This window comes from Xenopus laevis, chromosome 4S, assembly GCF_017654675.1.
Source record: "Xenopus laevis strain J_2021 chromosome 4S, Xenopus_laevis_v10.1, whole genome shotgun sequence".
Classification (NCBI taxonomy): Eukaryota; Metazoa; Chordata; class Amphibia; order Anura; family Pipidae; genus Xenopus; species Xenopus laevis.
Window position 1 is genome coordinate 99,388,410 of NC_054378.1, and position 15,820 is coordinate 99,404,229.

General features: G+C 39.3%; 1 protein-coding gene across 2 annotated transcripts in view; it reads right to left on the reverse strand.

Moving 5' to 3' along the window:
• Positions 1–4,061: 4,061 nt before the first annotated feature.
• Positions 4,062–15,820, reverse strand: part of cacna1i.S (calcium channel, voltage-dependent, T type, alpha 1I subunit S homeolog) — a 359,329-nt gene continuing 347,570 nt past the window's right edge. For both annotated transcript variants that reach the window (XM_041561633.1, XM_018259873.2), the window contains 3 exons: positions 9,717–9,885; positions 7,179–7,375; positions 4,062–6,062 (listed from right to left, as the gene is read on the reverse strand). In XM_041561633.1, coding sequence (XP_041417567.1) covers positions 5,379–6,062; positions 7,179–7,375; positions 9,717–9,885 — 1,050 coding nt within the window. In that variant the 3' untranslated portion in view covers positions 4,062–5,378. The remainder of the gene's footprint in view (positions 6,063–7,178; positions 7,376–9,716; positions 9,886–15,820) is intronic.

Consider the following 15,820-nt stretch of genomic DNA (forward strand, 5'->3'; position numbering starts at 1 on the left):
CCATGAGGTACATGCCCCCAGTTATGCTATAGAACATCCCTGGATTATTATTTATTAGAATACATGCACAGTTCACACCAGTTCGCCGGGCACAAACACACCAATTCACTAATATGTGGAGTTTCGGCTTGGGCGCCGAACGCTGGCGACTTTTCAATATCATTACTTCGGCAGTGCAAGCATTTCTCAGCGAAGATGTGCTAGTGTTTGTTTGTGAAAATTCAATAGTGAGCTTGCACATGCACTTGCTTTTATACTGAATTACTTATGAGACAGGGGACCAGGGAATGTGCATTCATTAATTAGCCAAATCAGTAGCCCTTCCATTATATTTAAATACACTTTAACTTTTAGCACTTCACCTGGTCTGAAGTGACAAAGTCAACTCTGGCCAAAAAGGTTACGTTCAGTAAAATCTGCATTTTACTGAATTTGTGGAATAACGACCTTTCACCAGAGTGAAAAGTCGCCTGGCGATAGAGAATGCGAACGAAAGCTAGAGATGGTCTGTTTTGCTAGTGAATTGGCGCCTGCGCCTGTTAGTGAATTTGCGATGTCCCTGCGGGTGACAACACTGGTGAATTGTCGCTAGCATTAGCCACTTTGTGCTTTAGTGAATCTACCCCTCAATGCTAATGGCTGTGTCTTTCTCTAGATCCAAAGCAGCTCAGCTGAATGAAAGGCTAAAGAGTAGCTAAGTGTGTTTGAAGTGGTTGTGGTTTCCTTGTCTTCTCATTTTGAAGATATTTCCTATACATTCTGTCTGACCCATAGAAACTGCTGCACTTTGGTGGGTTTTTTTTTTACCTGAGGAAACAACAACCCGACAGCAAATATAATCACGCAAGCCACACATTACAATTAAACATTTCTTGAAAATAGAATCTTACAGAATGGCCTGTTATTTGGCAAATGGATCTTTGAAAAAAAAGGAACATTTTGCATATAAAATGTATCGCCTGGAATGTAATGTATCAAGCATAACATTACTGATAATGCTTGCCCAAGGAGGAGATTTTCCTTTTTTTTCCTTTTTTTTTTTTTTTTTTGTTTATTTGTGTTATCATCTGTTGGTTTACGTTTTTCCTACTTATGCTCTGAGGTCGCTTCCTATTCTGGGGCGTGATCCTGGTTAAGCTATGTGCCTTACGATCGTACCAATTGTGTGAAATGACACAGGTTTATTGGTTGTATACTGTTGATTATATGGTCAACGGCAATGTGAAAAACCAATGCTTTCTGTAACAGAAAATTTGTAACTTCAAAGCTTTCTTGTACATGATAATGTGAAAAATCAATAAAGAGAAAGTTAAAAAAAAAAAAACATTACTGATAATGGAAAGCAGCCCTTAATCCATCAAGTAATGAAGATTTATATTCTGCAGTGTTGTTAAATCTTAAGTGTGTTTTACAGACTTCTGTAAGAACGGAACGAATCTGCAGTGCTAAGACTGTCCTCAGTTTCTATTGAATAAATTCCACAGGCAGAACCAACCAAGGGAACCCAGTGCTAAGAGGCGCTTACTTTATGTTCTATAGCTTAGAGCGCCTACTTAGGGATTGGGTATAGATTCAGCCTTAAGGAACAGGATTGTCCTATGGGGAATCAGCTTATCAACCATTGTTCTCCCTGTTCCCTCTCTAGTTAGTCCCCTGGTAAATTAATATATAAACATAAAATGTGTTATAGGCACCATGAAATACAACATTAACATTTCAGGATAGTCTAAGATGTTCTTCAAGTGGTGCAACTAGGGTTGCTTTCTCCGCAGAGCACAGACATTCTGGGAGGTACAGTAGTGATACATTATTGCTGTATTGCCAGATTGTCACCCTTTATAAGCTGTAGAACCCAAGTTGATGGCACCCATTTCTTGGCACCTACTGGTTCTGTACATGCAAAATAAAGTTCCAAACCTACCCATTAGAAGGAATGAAGGAGCATCAACTGGATGTACGTACCTGAGGCAGCAGGACACTTAAGGTGGCCATACACGGGCAGATAAAGCTCGTTTGGACCAATTTGACATCTTATCTGCCCGTGTATGGGGGCTGCTGACGGGTCTTCCCAATCGATATCTGGCCACGATATCGATCGGGAAGGTTGGATTTTTACCCGACCGACTCGTCGGAGCCGCTTGGCGCATCGTAATTCGATCGTTCGGCCATACGGCCGAACGTTCGAATTACCCCCGATATAGCCACGCAGTTTAGAGGCATATCGGGGAAAGATCCGCTCGTTTGGCGATGTCGCCAAACGAGCGGATCTTGGAGTCTATGGCCACCTTTACAGATGAGGCCATTGGGATTTCACATTTTGAAAATCCCAGTGTCCAGACACCATTTTTTAAAGTGCCTCTAGATTGCACTCTAGCACCATCTAGAGGCAGGATATAGCACAAATGACAGTGTGACAATATGTGAAGAAGAATTGCTTCTTCTGTAACTGTCCAGTCACTACACTGGTCATTTCTTAGTAGTCCTTTAAGATATAAAGGCCGTTCATAGGGCTCTCCAGAGGACAGTGCCATGTGCTTTACTGCTTACGCAGCCTTGTGCTTCCCAGGAAGAGTTGGCTTGCTTTGCTACTGGGATTTGGAATGCTCTCAAGCTACCAGGTATTTCTGGTTTTTGGAGTATGTAGACCCAAAAAAGCAATGTAGAATCTAACAGTGCCAGGAGGAGAAGCATATATGCTCACACCAATGGCTTAGAAACAATAGGAGAAAAAGAATAAATAAAAATTGGCTTCCACTGCTAATGATTTTGGACAGCAGCAGCGGTAGCACATCCGGCACACTTGTTGTCTTCGTTAGGTGAAAGAGAAATGAATTATTACAGCGGCTGAGTTACTGCTGCATAAATTGAACCAACCATTGCTCGGCTTTAACCCCACACGTACCAAAAAGGACTCTGTTACTTGTCCATGTCAAACCTTCTCTGAAACCCATTGGGTTAATCTCATTCGAAAGCCTCAGCTGTTCATCACAGTTTGAATTAGAGAAGATAATGGAGGCTGCAATCCACAAGTCATAAGGGGGATGTTTAGGTGAAATTGCTCCTTCATTTTATTTACAGCAAACTTGTCATTTGAAGTTGCCTTTTAAACAAAGGTTCTGAAAGGGCTGTTTACATTTCCCAGTGGCTGTTGCTTTTATCAAGCTTCTGCAGGGGACTTGGTGTTCCGCGGCGCCAAGGGAGAGAGAGGAGGAGAAGGTTAGCTGAAAGTTATTTACCATCTGAAAACTAGTTTGTTCAAAGCCCTTTATTAAAGAACCACCGAGCATTGGATCAGAGAGTTACAGACTGGGCACGCAGAAATGATCTTTCAACAGGTTCAGTTGTCTTCTTTCAATGAAACACAGGTATCCGAACATCACTTGTTCCCCATTATAAACACTGGCCAAGGGTGGGTACGGGAATTTCTCTTTCTATGGCTGACAATCATTTTATTGGAAATAAAAAATGTCTTAAAGAGATCATGGTAATTCTGCATTCTGCAGTGCAATATTTATTTCCTTTGCTGTGCCCACTATTGTCTAACACCAAATCCACTGAAAATGTACGAAATCCATTGAAACCCATCCAAACTCATATATTTGAAAAGAGTTGTAGTGTATCTTAAAATGGATATATTGTATATTGTATTGTAAGCGAATTAACGAAACAAAAACCAAACATTGCAAATAGGTTTGTAGACTACGAGTTGCAGCACATTTTGAAGATATGACAACGGTGCACATTTACCCTGTGGATTATTTCTGACACTGATGTCTGAAACAGTCATTTGGAATCATGAGAATGTCAGGCCCCATTTTAATCAGCTGGAAGAACTCTACAACAAATTACCTTAGATGATAAGAAACCCTTTCCTCTTTTCAGAAGACAGACTTACTGATTGTCAGTTTTTAATACAATACATTGCAGTCGGAAGATAATGGAATAAGGTCAGTTCATTTTCAGGCCACCCACATAACATGTAATGTGTAATAAAACCTTGGGTTGTGCTAAGACACACCTTAGATTGATGTCACAAATATGAGACAAATATAAACCATAACCGTGGTTATTCATGACAAGACAGCAGTCAGAACTAAAACCATTAGATAATGAGAAATTTTAGGGGTCATTAACAAATGCACCCACATCTGCCATTGCTCTACACATACAAATGTAGGATGCAAAGTGCAATGTCATAGCCAAATAATGTTGTTTTATGTATGATGTAGCAGTTTCCCATAATACTGTGCTCTGAGTTGTCCCACCGCAATTGTGCCACTGTATCAGAACAGATGCAAATGTGCTTTTATTGTAATGCAAATCAGGTGAAATTTGTGTTGAGTCACTTCTGGACTCGCTGGTCAAAACTGTGTTTTCCATCCAATATCCTGGTCTCAAATCTGTTGTGTTTATTGTTGCAACCCACTGTGTGAACCCTGAAGCAACTCTTAGAGAAATCTTGGTTGCACTCCATACACTTATTTTTGCAAACCTCGTGGAGCTACTCCTGGAGATTTGGGTGCTCTCACAGAAAAAACAGGTGCTTGACCCATTTATTCAGCCATTACCAGCTCAATTTTTTTGGAGTCTCTACCTCCATTTGTCTTGATGATGGTGAGGCGGAGACTCCACAAAATATTGAGGTGGCAATGGCTAAATATATGATTTAAGCGCCTGCATCAATATCATTATTTGTGATTCCTACTGAACTCTGGAGCTACCTCTAGCCAGATTTTCCCAGGATCCATATGTGCAATTGTGCACTATTCATCGGAAGAGGTGCAGGAGCGTGCTTGGACAAGTACAGTAATAACACGTCAAAATGCGCTCTCCATTGGGTCCATTATGGAGCACCAGCACTTGCAGTTGTGTTTGTAAATGACCCCTTATATTTCTTATTATTATAAGAAGATCAGTTACTGATGTTCTGGTCTGTGAATTTATTCATATTTCTTAGTGTAAAATAAAGGAATTTACGTGAAGGCATTCTCTGTAAATTAAAAGTACCAAAATCAGGATCAACATCTTTCCTTCTCCACCAAACATTTGTATTGCCTCATAAAGACGTCTTTTATAATACAAACTTTGAAGAAGTCCCAAGCAAGAGTAAAAATAAATTATATAAATAAAATAATTTATAATATACTATATGTAATAGTTTCACAGGCTGGTTACAGTACAGCGGTTCCTCCCCACACAGAGAGCTCAACTGCTTTACCTCTTAAATCCCCAGTTGCATTGCTTGGCTGGCTCACACAGTGAGGTAATGTAGCGTTTCCTGCCGGTCTGTTTGAGAGCCATAAGGCTTTTTATCCCCTGTTGCAGAATTAAAAAATCATCCCCAGAAGATTTATCCTGCCATACACCCAGAAAAAGTCTCATCTGTTTCGTCGACTGTTATTGCCAAAATCCGCATTTCCTGAGACACTACTGGGTGGTAACCCCTTTTCCATAGTTGGTAACTTTTCGGTACTGCTACTATTCTCTTGGTTTTCTGAGGGACTAGAAGTTTGGTAAAAATCCATCACCCAAGATGGCATTGAAAGGAAGCCCTGTTGATCAACAGTGTAAAATTGCTTTGCTCCTCTTACCCTAGAAGGAGCAACAGAAAGACTATTGACACTGCTGCATTTTTTAATCGTACCCCCGGGTGGTGCTAAAGAAGGAGTCGGTGAAAAGAGGGAGGTCAGAGATAAGCTGCTAAAAGTCTCAGAGGGCTCGTTTGCACCTCGCAGGCTTCCACCTGCCCCTTCTTCATCAGAAGGGTCCATGGAATCATGAAGAGTACATCCAGGACTAGTGCTCCCACCACTGCTATGGCTCCGTTGATGACGTCGAACGTTCTGAAGGGCAAAGCTAGGGCGGTTACCCCTCCTTTGAATCATGGATAGAGATGTTATAGGTAATGGAGTATGGTGCGATGCAGGTGTTGCACGGAGATCTGGGAGGTCCAATGTGCACTGTGGCGAGTCACTAAGATTTAGGCTATCTTCCAATGTGGTCTGTAAGCTGTCCTCAGATGTTGCACTACCACTTTCCATAGATGAATTGCTTTCTGCGGCCTGTGTAAAGACAGAATACCTTTTCTTACCAATTGCATTTCATGCAAAAAGACAATCCAATGTCACACATAATGTAGCAGTGTTCTGCAGAGCTGTACAATATACTAAATCCGTGCTCTCCATGATCACATCCAGGACATTATAGTTCCAAGCCATGGACCATTATTTTAAATGTTTGGCAGATTATTATAAATAAATGTGATACAAGGAGATGTGCAGAGATCTTGGGCATGCTGGGGACAATAAAGATTTCAAGGAGGGCCACATATGACCTCTAAAATAGCACCAAATCTAAACTATAAAGATGAGAAGGTAGAAGACCCTGCTTGTCATAATTCTAAATCAGAAGAATCAGGTGCACATGTGACACACAATATATCTATCTATCATCAATCTATCTATCTATCTATCTATCTATCTATCTATCTATCTATCTATCTATATATTGTAGCAGCACTATGTAGAATGCAAAATGCAGAATATGCAACAATGGGTCAATTTGAGCCAAAAGTATTTGTAGGGTGTTTGTACCTGACTACTAACTCAAGGCATGGACTAAGGTAGGTGAGATACAGAGAGACACAGAAGGGATGAGTATAACTAAAGGCTGCTTTTAATTGCTGAGTGACCAATTGGACGTTTGGAAAGTGGGGCAAAAGTTTAGGGAGCATTCAGAGCAAGGATGCATGCCTCTAAATGTCTTAGAGGTATCAGTTGCTAATCAGGTTGTTTGCAATTAGTTACTAGATTGAGTAACAATGTACCTGTTACCACATTCCCCCCACTTGAAGTTAGTTAGTAACATGAACAACATTTGCCCTGGCGCAAGGGCAAACTTGTTTGTTTGTAGATTGTTGTAACAAATTAAACCAATAAAAGCTAACTGCTGGTGTGTTCAATAGGGGAAAATAAGACCAAATAAAGTCTTAGATATTGTGATTCCAGGCGCACTTCTAACATCCATCTCCTCTGACATTGCTTCTTCTCCTGCAAAGGGTGGAACCAAAGTATTCCAGTATAAGGAGTTCTCTTTGAAATTAGAAGCAAGTTATACGGCAGATAGGTACTGTATATTTGTATCAACTGTTAATATGCTTACAATATATGTTGTCTTACCTGCCGAAGAAGTGAGCAGTTGATACCCGGGGAACGCAGTGTGGCCCATGATTCTTGAGAAGGCCGTTTGGGATCATTATCTATGGTGTTTGGAATCTCTCGATCTGTTTCAGGCGCAGAGATACCAGGATGGAAAAATTCAGATGGAACTGGTAAAAGAGGGCTCATTGTATCGGTACATAGCGGGGAAGGAGAGACTGGGGGCACAAGCAAGGAAACAAAAACATGGTTAAGAAAGTATAACTTAAGTCATAATGGTAATTGAACCTCACTATAGGACTTTTGGAAAGTAGACAACAGATTATTTGATGTTAATAGTATGAAAGGATTATGAAGCAGGTTTACAAATATACTGAAGGCACTAACTTGCACAAGTGCACTTTCCAGTAGCCGTCAGTCAGCAGTAAAGGTGGCCATAGACGTAACAATTACGATCTTCCTTGGAAAAGATCTTTCCAGATAAGATCATTCGTTTCAATACACACGTGTAGAGCTGAATCGTCAGATATACAGGTAGAAACAATAAAATTCTACCTGTATCTGACGATTCAGCACTAACAATGGCTGATGTTTGGAGTGACTTCAAAGGTACCCAATCAAAATTTTCTGTCCAGCCCGATCAACGAGCCAATCGATATTCAAGTCTTCTGCCGATATCGCTTGGCTCCTTTCCCACCATACGCTCACCGAATATTGTATGAAAATTAGTTTCGTACAATATTATCTGTGCATCTATGGCCACCTTTAGTTTTGAAACTGATATTCCGCTACTGGCAACTGCACTTGTGTAATGTAGTATCTATATATATGAGCCTTTGTGAACCAAACTAATCTTCCTCAGTGTCTGATAGTGGTGACAGTCCCAAGTTACTGGGCTTGCTGGGTAATCTTGAAAAGTTTAGCCACTCAGCGTAGTGGTTTCTTCAGTTTAGAATCGTTACTGGTGACTGCTATTCTACTGATTTGGTCATTGTAGTAGACTGTTGGGAGGGGAAAACTGTCAACAGGACCCTTAAGAATATACATATTAATTAGGGCAATTAATTTTCAAACTGTTGATATAAAACAAAAGGCAACTCTGTATGCATTCATGTTTTCCAGCTGTCATCGCATTGCTGAATACACTAAGTAGCATCATTACTTTTTCCATTCCATAAATTTAACCAGGGATTCCTGGCAATAGGGCTGAGCAACCAGATTCTCCAGGGCACTAGATCTTCCTAAAAAATCTTTTATTTTCTGATGTTTAGGAACAGTCATATGTCCCCCTTTTTAAAGTATACAACATTGCGTCAAAAATGACTACCAATATATCAACATGAGAAACGTATAATAGTTTAACCCACTTTGGTGCCACAGTTTGAAGAGTGCTAATTCAAAATCTCTCATGTTTTATTACTCTTCTTTTAGATCACAAACATAATGCCCTTCCTTTGCCCAATGTTGTGAAACTGTATGCTCTAACAAAGGGGAAACAGGTGCAAGAACAGAGTGCATTGTTGCACTGTACAAGGGCAAAGTGTATAGCGTGAAAATGGGAGCTATATTGTGCCCATTAGCATGCTTCCAGCTAGCGGCGTACAGGCTAGATGTTACAGGCTACCACAGCAAAATTATTTTAGGGTCCCCAATATATTTAGAAGTCTCCCTGTTTTACCAATATATGTTGAAATTGTTAATTATTTAGGGCCTCATATGGCTCCCTATACCTCCTGGGCCCCTCTGCTTCCTCTGTAGTTACACCCCTGCTTCTAGCTTGAGTTTACCATTATTAAATGAGCCCTTACATGCAAAAGAATGATTTCTTTCTTTTAATATATGACCTAGTTACAGAGGTAATGCACTTGCTAATTCACTAAAGAAAAATGCTGTGTTTTTTGTATGTATGGTGAACAATATGCTGGTACATTAGGCTTGCTCTGAAACACTGCTATATAAAGGTCACTGCATCTGTACTAAAATGTGTTTTTTACACTCTAGTTGAAAATCTACTTTCTTTCCAGATTCTTTTATATCAATAGGTCACACTAAGAAAAAGGTTCTCCCAGATTTAAATGATTCTTATCTTAGGTCTCTTTGGATGGAGCAGTGAGTTTTAGATTTGGTAGCTCTGGCTTTAGGGACACATCTTTGAAACTTTGGTCCCCATACTTAAACTTTCTGGGATCTGAGAATAAAACATTATTGAAACATTCATGTTCAGTTCTGATAGAGATTCTCCTTATATACACAGTAGTTTTAATATTTGATGAATTTCTGTATAAGATGTAGTTCATAGTTTTATTGGACTGATGGAGTGGATGCTTCTTTGTACTGTTATGTTTATTTTTATTTTGTTTTCTATGTTATCTGTTCTAAGGCATCATTTGATGTTTATTTTCTTTGTATTGATAGGTAATAATCCTGTTATGTTGTATTAACTGATGGGTTTATGTCAGCCAATCCCTTGTTATGTTTACTCATGCTGTTTATTTGAAAATGGCAATAAACACAATTGAAAAGAGAAAGAAAAAAGTTCTGTATGATGCATAGGCTCACCAGGGTCGCTTTCTTCTTTGAGCCAGCTGTCCCAGGACTCTGCCGGGGTTAGAGACACCTTCTCAAACTCACATATAAAGCGCTCGGCTGTTGGGGAACCAGGAATGCTTGCAAGCGGGAAGATGTTTTCACCAAACATTCCCAAGGAGTCCGGGCTATCTTGCCCATCCTAAAATCAAAATAGGATTAGGATTTACATTTCTTGAAACTGTTACACAATGGCACAAAGTATCACCTATGTTTTTTAATGGACAAAGTTGCTAATTTAAGGAAAGATCTCAATTCAATGATGGACTATAAAGCATCATGTGTAAAAGGAGCAACGTGTGGCACTGTAACATTATTCTACTTACCCCCTCCGCCCAAACTTAAGAGCATGGATTGGGCAAGTGGGGTGGATTCCTTAGTGTAAATTTTACCTGATACAGGTTCTTACATTGCAGAAACAGCACAGGTAACCCATGTCAACAATTAAGCAGATTGTTTTCTGTAGGTTACTAGACCCAGATGTGGAGCTATTTGGTAACATGGGTAAAGTGTTAACTGGCCTCGGAATACAAGGTATGGGGGTGGGGCAAAGAAAATCAAATAAAGCCCTAGGCAAGCTAGTAACAAGCACAAGTACTGCAAAAAAACTTATTTTTTATCATTCCTTTTTCTGCTTTGACTGGGTATCATGGCAATGGCCAGGCCCTCAAACACTAATGGAAGCCTAAGAAATAGCAGATGGATCTCTGTGCCTAATCCAGCACATTTTAGGGGATGGCTCAGTATATCAGTTTCCCCTGTATATCACAATAGTGTAAATGACTCGGTTTTCTTTAGGAAAATAACATGTCTTATGTAGTATAATCAAAGTCAAATCTCTCTGTGTGATGGCAAGGTTCTAAAGAACAACAAATGAGTTTGTCACTTATTATACTCTTGGCTAGAGTAGCCGTTCAGTTATCCTATGCAAGTGGATGGCAATTTTTAGCAGCATCTGATTTGTGGATCCTTATTTACAGCTTTGTAATTCTGCATGATGCTGTTTAAACTAGTCTCTTCTGCAAGCCGATGCGCTGTAATCACATGGCCTGTGACCCAGATTGGAAGCAGTTGTGGTTAGTATGTGTCTCCTCTACTCTGAGCCTTAATATTAATGCAGCTTGCTTTCGCTACTGTCACAACATATTCAGCTGCACTGAGGCCTATGAGAAACCACATAGGGAAACTGAAGAAAGAATATTTAGTGTTCATTTGTACTGTAAGATAGAATTCAGAATGTCACCATTGTCAACTTAAGGTGTCCCCCATCTAATAATCATCATAGCAATGGCTCTTTGCTGTGTCTGAATAGCCCTCTGTTTAGAAAATGGAAACCATACAACAAGAAGTGCTTAAAGGGCAGCATAATCTAGTAGTTGTGGCACAAACATAGAGGTACTTTTATTAACTGATACATTTCATGTTTATAAAGATACTGCATTGTACCAACAGGTTGAGTATGGCCATTCAGATTGCTGCAACAGTTCTAATTGATGAAATTATCATTCTCCCTTCTAGATAAATAACAATACCATGGAGTGAATTGCCTTCATGGGCTCATTAGGGAGGCGTGCTTTCTCTTACGCTGGCAATACATATACAAATCTGTTCAGGGTGGTACAGAGAGGGGGACATACTGAGTTGATATTATTGGACAATAATTTGATCAAAAAAGGGGTCTAAACAGACCTGGAGTGGATCACATTAAAGTGATACTGTCATGGGAAAAAAACGTTTTTTTCAAAATGAATCAGTTAATAGTGCTGCTCCAGCAGATTTCTGCACTGAAATCCATTTCTCAAAATAGCAACCAGATCTTTTTATATACATTTTTGAAATCTGACATGGGGCTAGACATATTGTCAATTTCCCAGTTGTCTCAAGTCATGTGACTTGTGCTCTTATAAACTTCAATCACTCTTTACTGCTGTATTGCAAGTTGGAGTGATATCACCCCCCCCCCCAGCAGCCGAATAAACGAACAATGGGAAGGTAACCAGATAACAGCTCCCTAACACAAGATAACAGCTCCCTGGTAGATCTAAGAACAACACTCAATAGTAAAAACCCGTGTCCCACTGAGACTCCTTCAGTTACATTGAGAAGGAAAAACAGCAGCCTGCCAGAAAGCATTTCTCTCCTAAAGTGCAGTCACATGACCAGGGGCAGCTGGGAAATTGACAATATGTCTAGCCCCATGTCAGATTTCAAAATTGAATATAAAAAATCTGTTTGCTCTTTTGAGAAATGGATTTCAGTGCAGAATTCTGCTGGAGTAGCACTATTAACTGATGTGTTTTGAAAAAAACATGTTTTCCGATGACAGGATCCCTTTAACTGCCTTATGTAGTTCCCATTCAATGAGATTTTTATATCCTCCCCAAAGATATTTTGCCAATCCCTGGACAGATTGGGGTCGGCAAAGCCCTGCATGGGCTAATAGGCTGCTGACTTGGTTTAGAAGGACTAATATTGGCTCATGTACTGCATGGTCAGCTTAATTGATACTGACACTTTCCAATTTTCACTTTAATGGGATCTAAACCTAACTAATAAAATACCTTGATATAAACTTAACACTGCTACTTTCAACAATGACTAGCATAGAAAGTTATGGTTTCTAACACCTTGACCTTCACAAAGAGCTGAAAGCTGGATACTACCTCTCAAACTATATAAAATTGCTAAAACAGGTATTGGATCCATTATCTGGAAACCCATTATCCAGAAAGCTCCGAATAATGGAAAGGCCTTCTCCCATAGACTCCATTTTATCCAAATAATCTAAATTTTTAAAAGTGATTTCCTTTTTCTCTGTAATAATAAAACAATACCTTATACTTGATTCAAACTAAGATATAATTAAACCTTATTGGAGGCATAACCAGCTTATTGGGTTTAATAAATGTTTAAATGGTTTTCTAGAAGACTTATGATATGGAGATACAAATTACAGAAACATCCGTTATCCAGAAAGTCCAAGGTCCCCAGCATTCTGGAGAACAGGTCCCATTCCTGTTTAAGAGTTTCTAGCAATTCATTTTTTGAATTTATATCCCCTATAACAGTGGTCCCCAACCAGTAGCTCGTGAGTAACATGTTGCTCTCCAACCCCTTGGATGTTGCTCCCAGTGGCCTCAAAGCAGGTGATTATTTTTGAATTCCAGGCTTGGAGGCAAGTTTTGGTTGTATAAAAACCAGATGTACTGCCAAACAGAGTCTCAATGTAGGTTGACAATCCATCACAGCCCTTATTTGGCACCCCAAGAATATTTTTCACGCTAGTGTTGCTCCCCAAATCCTTTTACTTCTGAATGTTGCTCACGGCTTCAAAAGGTTGGGGATCCCTGCCCTATAATAAACCACTTTTCTTTCCCCCCCCACCTTAAAGGAAAACTATACACTCTGAACAATGTAGGTCTCTATAAAAAGACATTGCATAAAACAGCTCATGTGTAAAATCCTGCTTCGTGTAAATAAACCATTTTCATAATAATATCCTTTTTTAGTAGTATGTGCCATTGGGTAATCATAAATAGAAAATTGCCATTTTAAAAAATAAGGGCCGCCCCCTGGGATCGTAGGATTCACCGTGCAAACAAACAAACCAAACATGTCACGTGAGCCAATTAAGGGTTCTGTCTTTTGCTTCCACACTTCTTCCTGTTACTGTTAGAGTTGTAGCATTTCTGGTCAGGTGATCTCTGAAGCAGCACACAGACCATTACAAAATGGGTGTTCAAGGCAAGAAATGTAAACGGGCAATATTTACTTAAATATATTTACCAGTTTGGTAAGATGCTTTAATATGTCACTTAATATGACATAAACCATCTGTTGCTTAAATATTCAATTTGGGGGTAAAGTTTCCTATAAGTGAATTGTTGACTGACACTGGTTCTGTCTCCCCTTTCGTGGGGGGGGGAGCAAGGCTAAGGATATGCCATTGTATACAGTAAGGCAGAAAAAAAAGTCAGCTTTGGCTCTTGCTTTGCATAAAAAGAATATTCTCCCTAAAGCCTAGGGGCTACATGTGCTTTAAAAATAAATGTTATACAGTAACAATTCATTCAACTACAGGGAATTTGTACAAGAAATGATTTGTCCCTTTATGGGTTGTGTACTACAACAACTACTACTACTACTACTACTACTACTACTACTACTACTACTACTGCTACTAATGTGTTATAGAGGTGTAATATTGCCCACAAAGTCATACGTTATCTCAGGAGCATATTCCTCAGTATTCCATGCAGCTCTCCAAAGACACTTTTTCACACAACTAAGGAGTAAATACAGAACGTATGCTTATTTTCTGTCTTTGCAAGAGTGTAGGTTAGGTATGATACTGTCATCTACTGTGCGGTTTACAGACCTACTTGGAAGACAGCCTGAGAATAGCCCCAAGGCCTGTTTTGATCATTGAGGTCCTTTCATGATTTCCAACTCAATAGGAAGGGAAGCAGCTGTCAGCAGTTAAGGGTGTCCTGATTGCTATCGTTCCTCCCAGGATCTATGTAGTAATCAAAAGTCTCTGTGTGCCCCTGTTCTGTGGAAATGGAACTTATAACTAGAGTATAAATAAACCATTGAATTACCCCAAAGGGTTCATATATTCCTGCTGACTTGTGTTTACTATGGGGAATATGCATATTGGTATAAATCTAAAATATCTATGTACAAATCTATATATGCTCTTATTGGTCTCATGCCATGTTCCCTTATAGATTCTTGTAATTGGATTATAAAACAATAGAAGACCTATGGGCAGTGGAATGCCAACTTGTGACATGCTTAGCAGTGGAAGAGAGGCTGCTTAGGCAAGGCTGGAATGCAAACTGGCACCACTGGGTGATAAAGCAAAGCAAAAAGAATTTTATAAAAATATATACATTTAAAATTATGCATTCAATATTTGCACAAGATAAATCAAAAAAGGAAAATAAGTATTGTGACAAGTGGAAGTCAAGATTGGTCAGCTGTGATGGAATATTAAAATACAGCCATCTATAGTTATTTTGCTGTATCTATTAAAATACCTTTTTGTACCTATTGCAGTTGCATCATTTATCTATGCTAGGAAAAAGGCGTAATTAAAACTCTAATTGGTTGCTCTAAATATATCTTTATCCAATCACTCAAATGGCTTTCCATATCCCACCATAATATTCCATTAAAACAGAATCACACCTTTTCCAGTGATACAAATGCTGTATAGTAGTGTACCCTGTGAGCTGTGCATTGTCAAGTCAAAGTTTGCTCCATCTGTGTGTCTCTTTCCATTATCTGGAAATCCAGAAAGCTCCAAATTATGGAATGGCCACTTCTATTGGGTTTATTTACTGGTTAGCCGATTTTTCCAGTAGACAAAATTTGGGGATCTAAATTATGGAAAGTTCCCATATCCAGAAAACCCCAGGTCCAGAGCATTCTGGATAACAGCTCCCATATACATACAAATGCATGCACATGTTTATAGCCAGAATAAAATTATGTATTAAGCAGATTGTCCTGCTGTATTGATTGCAAAGCCAGAGAGAGAGAGATGGTGTTATTTTAAAGGTAAAATGGTGTTATTTTAAAGGTAAAATGCAGTCCATCGCTTAAATTTGGTTCATTACAGCTAAAGACACAGTTGGAAGAACAAGTGGAGGAAATGGCTTATTCCACAGAGCTTTTATTATTTGACTCTAATAAGGAGGAAAATGTGTCCTCACAGATCGGCTCTGCAGACATTTGCTGAGGGCAAATTTAGAAGCACTAAATTTGCTCTTCTATAAAAATCTCCTTTCCCAGCTAATGAAACCACTTTCCCCCTAATCTTTTTGTCTGCCTATAATTTATCTTTGAGTGGGTTAAACCACTCGCCTTTTCATTAAACAGGAATAGTGTCTAAGAGTTACATTCCTATGCCAACACTGATAGCATTCTGGGTAACTACACCAATATGCAGTTTTCCAGCACAAAATGCTCCAAACTTTGGCTCTGACACCTTCAATGTCTGTTACTCACCAGTGTAAACATTATTTGATCTCATTTACAAGAATCAGAGGGTCAGTTTAGCTTCAAATTAA